General features: G+C 49.0%; 1 protein-coding gene across 1 annotated transcript in view; it reads right to left on the bottom strand.

The window, feature by feature from the left end:
* fat4.L (FAT atypical cadherin 4 L homeolog) overlaps positions 1-6022 on the bottom strand; it is a 187427-nt gene extending 181405 nt beyond the window's left edge. Inside the window, exon 1 of the mRNA XM_018251147.2 lies at positions 174-6022. Within this exon, the coding sequence (XP_018106636.1) occupies positions 174-5309 (5136 nt within the window). The 5' untranslated portion in view covers positions 5310-6022. The remainder of the gene's footprint in view (positions 1-173) is intronic.
* Positions 6023-6331: the final 309 nt, after the last annotated feature.

The raw sequence follows: 6331 nt of genomic DNA on the forward strand, positions 1-6331 counted from the left end.
GCAGTGTAAACTGACTGCCTATTACTGCCACTGTTTCCTGGGAAAGTTTCCAAATAAGAAGCAATCACATTCCATTAAGATCATATTCTTTTTGTTCTTAAATACTGATTGGGCTGGGTGCTAGAACCAGCAGCCGCGCTCAGAACCACAAAAGACAAAGAATGATCTCTTACCTGGGCTCGCTGGGTCTTGGGCAGGCTGGATTCCTTCTCTATGGCATAAACCTCCACCAGGTACAATCGGGCCCCGCGCTCACGGTCCAGCACAGCCGCAGTCTGGATGACACCTGTGTTGCGCCCAATGGTGAACAATCGCCCCACAGTCCTGCCCTCGCACCTGACCGACACAATAAAGTATTCCACCACAGAGTCTGCACCACGGGGGCTGGCCGCCTCAATAGATATCACATTGGTACCAATTGGCTCCCCCTCTTTCAGGATTGTGATGTACTTGGGCTGCGAGAACACTGGCCCACCGTTACCTTCCAGTATAATAGTGAGCTCAGTAGTGGTGGCTTTGCGCTCAATCCCCAAGTCAGTGGCAGCCACTAAAAGGTTGTAGAGCAGGTGAGATGGCAACAGGGGGGCAGCGACTCTCAAGTCCCCGCTGTAGCGATCCACTATAAAGGTCTCGGTGTCCCCATTGATAATCTCATACTCAATCTCTCCGTTGGACCCCTCATCAGGATCAAATGCGCTAATGGTGGTCAGCACGGATCCGATTGCCAGAGAAGGGTCGGCAGCAAAGGCGTTTTGGGAGACAAACGTGGGCACATTATCGTTGAGGTCGCTGATTAAGATGGTGACATTCTTTAAGGCATATTTCCTTGACTCCAGCGGCACAGCCAGATCACTGGCTCTCACAGTCAGCTCAAACAGGTTGGCAAACTCTCTGTCTATCTCTGCGTTGGTGTAGATGGTTCCCCTCACCTCATCAATGACAAAGTGGTTGCCCCTTGGTTTCTGCTGGATAATGGCATAGGTGAGCTGCCCATTGATATCAGCGTCGGGATCAGTGGCAGTGACAGTCACTATGGAGGTGCCAATGAAAACGTTCTCTACCACAGATTTGAATATATCACCTGCAGGGAAAGAGGGGGGATTGTCATTGAAATCTCTCACCTTTATAACCACTGACATGTTGCTGGAACGAGGGGGACTGCCCTTGTCCTTTGCTGTGATGTTCAGCTTGTACAGCTCCTGGGTTTCATAATCCAGCTTCTTGGCAAGGAAAATGCTGCCAGTGTTGGGACTAATGCTGAAGGTGCCATGGTTATTAGTCCCTGTTATGCTATAGTGAATATCTGCATTGTCCCCAGAATCAGAGTCAGTAGCTGTCACAGAGGACACCAGCTCCCCAACTCTCATGTTCTCCACAACATCCACAAATAAGGTTGCCTTAGGGAAAGAAGGGCTGTTGTCATTTTCATCCAGGACCTCAATGCTTAAGGTGGAGGTTGCACTTAACAGAACTGGCCCAGAATCAACAGCCTGAATGATCAGTGAATAAGAGGCTGTGGCTTCATAGTCCAATTTGCCCACCAGTGCCACTTGCCCTGTACTACTGTCAATTGTAAAATGTTTCTCCTCATTCCCCTTCACAATAGAATAGCTTATTAAACCATTATTTCCCTCATCCACATCAGATGATGACACCCTTAGCACCGGGGTCATGTTAGACGCCAATTCAGATATGCTAGCTTGGTATAGGTCTTTAGAAAATTTAGGATGGTTATCATTGATATCTCTTATGTAAATCTGCACAGTGGCTTGATCTTTGAGCGGCTTTGGTAAACCTAAATCTGTGGAGGCTACTTTAAGGGTGAATGCTGCAGCCCCTCTCTGCCTCATGAGGGCCTCTCTGTCAAACTGATGGGTGCTTGTAATGTCCCCAGTAACTGTGTTTAATTCAAAGTCAGGCTGTAGGGTTTCAAAAGCATACATTATTTCACCGTTGGAACCAGAGTCCTTGTCCACGGCATAGATTCTCCCAACAAATGACCCCCCACTGTTTTCCTCCTCAAAATAGAAAACATAATTGGTGCTATTGAACAATGGTCTATTGTCATTGACGTCCTCCAGTATTATTGTAACATTGACAGTGGTGCTGAGAGGCTCAACAGCTCTGTCTGAAGCCGAGACCTGCAACGTATATAAATCCTTAACCTCTCTGTCCAGTTCACTCTTTACATAGAGTTGGCCATCTGGGAATATACCAAAGGCCTCACCCACATTTCCACGTGTTATAGAATATGTGATTTCTCCGTTGAGCCCCGAATCTTTATCAGTAGCGTGAACCTTAAAGAATCTTGAATTTACTGGTTCTGACTCTAAAAGGGTCACTTCATAAGAGAGCTGATCAAAGACAGGGGGGTTGTCATTGACATCATGCACTGAAATAGTTAATATGAAGCTAGAGGCTAACTGTGGGACACCCATATCTGACGCTATAATTTCTACCTGGTATGAGCCAGTATCCACATCAAGCGGGCCAGTAAGGCTCACGGCACCTGTAACCTCATCAACATAAAACAAGCTCTGAGGATTTTGCTTTAAGCTGTAGGCTACCCTACCATTGATACCTTCGTCGAGGTCTACAGCCTTGGCCTGAAAAATGGTGTGACCATTCCTCCAGTTTTCCACCACATTGACATTTTCAATTGCATTTAAAAAGTGAGGGGAATTGTCATTTAAGTCTTTAACTGTGATGTTCACAATAGCTTCCCCTGTTACAGCCCCACCACTGGCCACCACTTTCAACTGATAAAAGTCCTGCTCCTCCCTATCCACCACACTTGCAGTCATAATTAATCCCGTGGCTTTGTCGATAGTAAACACCCCCTTTTGATCACCTGTAGTTACCAGGTAAGTGATATTAGTATTCAGATCTAAAGTGGTCGCTAAAACTGTTCCAACATTGTAACCTACCGCCACATTTTCAAACATAACAAAACTATATGAACCCTGGGAGAAGGATGGGGGATTATCCTGAGTGTCCAACACAGTGATGGTGACTATGGCATAATTGTGAGACTGCAGGCCTCCACCATCTGAGGCCAACACCTGGAGCTGGTAGGCTGTTTTTTCTTCCCTGTCAAGGGCTGCTTTTGTAGAGATTGATCCAGTCTCTGGATTAACCTGAAATTTTGAGGTGTCCCCAGCTCTTATAGAATATCTGATTGTGCCATTGATGCCCAAATCAGGGTCAGAAGCTGTGACAGTGGCCACAAAACTAGCAGGTGGTTCGTTCTCCTGTATGTTGGCAAAGTACTGCACTGGATAAAAAACTGGGCTATTGTCATTTACATCCAATAGAGTAACAATGAGCTTGGCTGTGGAAGACAAGGGAGGGGTGCCAAGATCAGTTGCCAAAATCTGTAAAGCACAGCCATCCTGTTGCTCTCTGTCCAGATCTGCCCGAGTACTTAATTTGCCAGACAAAGGATCTAGCCGAAATAGTCCCTGGCACTGGCTAGGGTTATCGGCATCAAAGTAGAAGCGAATAGTTCCATTGTCCCCTAGGTCGCCATCAGTAGCCTTGAGCATGAGCAATTCAGTGCCAACCAAAGAATTCTCTGGCAGAGATACCAAGTGGCCATTCACATGGATACCAGTGAAAGTGGGTTTTTGATCATTTACATCCAAAAGGTGGACAAGGAGCGTGGCATAACTTGTTTTAGGCTGTGGCCCCTGGTCCCGGGCACTGATATTTAAAATCAGCTGTGGAGCTATTTCCCGATCCAGTGCTGAAGTACTAGTTACCAGTCCACTGTTCTCACTAATAGAAAACCATCCCAAAGAGTTTCCAGACACAATAGAGTATCGTAGATTGGCATTTAATCCTGTATCCCCATCAGAAGCAGAAACCCCGCAAATGTACGATCCAGGGGGTAGATCCTCACTGATCTCCACTTTACTATGTGGCTCCTGGAAAACTGGAGGGTGGTCATTGATGTCATTAACATATATGACTAAGCTGGCCACCGAGGAGCGGGGCCTGGGATGACCCTGATCTGATACACTAACTGTCAGGTTATAGGAAGGAATTCTTTCTCTGTCAAGGGAACTGGCCACTTTAATGAGGCTGAGGTTGGGGACTTTAGAAGTCTGTACTTCAAAATGGCGCTGTTCATTGCCTCCCAAGATAGCAACTGTAACATTTCCATTTGCAGCAGGAGAGTCTGCATCAGTGACAGTCAGCAACGCCACCACGGTCCCAACTTGAGCATTCTCATCCACCGATGCATAGCGGGAGGTAGCAGGAAAATAGCGAAACTTAACTACTGGGTCATTATCATTTACATCAATTAGGCGGACCAGTGCCTCTGAACGGCCGGTAAGTGGAGGGGTACCGAGATCTTTGGCCTGGATGCTGAGGGTGTACTGCCGCCGGCTCTCATAATCCAGGGGCTCCCTAATAGTTACAAGACCACTTTCTGGGTCAATTTGAAAAGGGGTACCCTCTGCAAGCTGATACCTGATGGCAGCATTAGGGCCTTCATCTCTATCAGTGGCCTCCACTTTTAAAACGCTTGAACCTACTGGGGAGTCTTCCTCTATCTTGGCCTGGTACTGGGAGCTGCTGAAAACTGGTGGGTTGTCATTAATATCTTGCACAGTTACATTAACTTGAAGGTGGCCTAATCTTTTGGGAGTCCCTTTATCCTCCACCTCCACCAGCAAATAATAGCATGAGTTGGTTTCTCTGTCTAAGGGACCTTGGGACATCAGGTGAAGAAAAGCCCCCTCCCCACTTGGGTTAACTGTAATGCCCAGCTTGAAGCGCCCATCCGGGTTACCTGATACAATACGGTAGGATCGATGATCTACACCGTTGGTGCCAGCGTCAGAGTCTGTAGCAGTGTCCAATATGACTTGACGCCCACCCTGTGTGTCTTCCTTAAAGGAAACGACGATGGAGGGCTCTGGGAACACGGGTGAGTTGTCATTGATATCTAATACAGTAATCCGCACTTCTGTGGGGTAAGTTGGCTGGCTGGACAGCACCACCAGGTTGATCACATCACTGACCAAGCTCTCTCTGTCGATATTTGAGGAGGTGTAGATGGAGCCAGTAGTGGAGTTGATGTTAAACAGGGAATGGGATTCGCTGAGTCGGTAGGTAAATCCAGGCTTGGTGCTGATGGTGCCCACATATGTCCCTGGGGGCTGTTCCTCCTGCACCTGAAAGAGCTGCCTGGGCTGAGAGCTGCACAAAACCTGAGGAAGTTGCAGCAGAAGCAGTGGCAGCAGCAGATACATGAGAGGGGATATGTGCAAGGGACAAGTCACTCCTGGGACAGGGCTCATTTTGTAATCCAATCTCTTCAAACCAAAATCCTCCAAAATGATAAATCCAAGCGGCGGCGCACAAAGGACGAACTAAAACTGCCCACGAATAATAAGGCAACTCCAGTGAGTGTAGCGTTCCCTCGAGTCCCAGTAGCACTTCATTTACACCGCCTTGTGATGCTGCTGCTGCTGCTGCCGGTTACACGTTGTCCATCCACAATGAGCATCCCGCACTGCGCTCTCTCTTATCCTTGCGCCGCGCAGCCGGTCACTTACTTGTGGAGCTGCACGAGTTACCGCTGAGCCGCTAGAGTTGTACGTGTCTCCCGCTGCACCGGTGCCTTTATCGCTCGGGTCACGGACTCCTTGGCTGCTCTGCACTTGGGTCCCCCGTTTAATGCAGAAAGATGGGAGAGTCTTGCAGAGACGTCTCACTACTCATCCCAGTGCCAGGGGGTTGCGCACATACAACAGGCAATACAGCAGCAGCAGCAGCGGCTCCCCAGACCTGTGCGAGGATTTCCCCCTCTGTACTGCGGGGAGTAAGGTCACCCCAACATTGGCAGCTGCAGGGGTGCTCGGGAGTGTATAAACAGACACCCGCTTGCTCTCGGCTACAGATGAGCTGGAACCTAAAGTGCAACTCGCTGCTGCTGCTGTTGTTGCTGAAACAAAAACTTTCTTCGCTCATTGAATCCCCTTCAGACAGGATTCAATCCCCCCCCCACACTCCATCTATGGCACCGCCCAGCCACACGCCTGTCACTTCCAAGCCCACCCCGCTGCCCTCTGATTGGCTATTGGCTCCTGGTGCCGCAGCCCCTCGCTAACTCCTGTGAGGCTCCCGGGCTGCCCCTGCGCCCCTCCATTGGCCGGCAGCGCTGCTTGTTCTCCAGCCAAGGGAGGGGGCGGGGTGGAGCTGGAGTCAGGGTGGAGCGAGGATGGGGATGGTGTGTGTCTGCTCCCAAACCGTTAGGAGGAGGGGCGGGGATGCCTGTTAATAACTAAATAAATCTACTTAACTCACTGACTGCCGGCAC

This window comes from Xenopus laevis, chromosome 1L (assembly GCF_017654675.1).
Source record: "Xenopus laevis strain J_2021 chromosome 1L, Xenopus_laevis_v10.1, whole genome shotgun sequence".
NCBI classification, from domain to species: Eukaryota; Metazoa; Chordata; class Amphibia; order Anura; family Pipidae; genus Xenopus; species Xenopus laevis.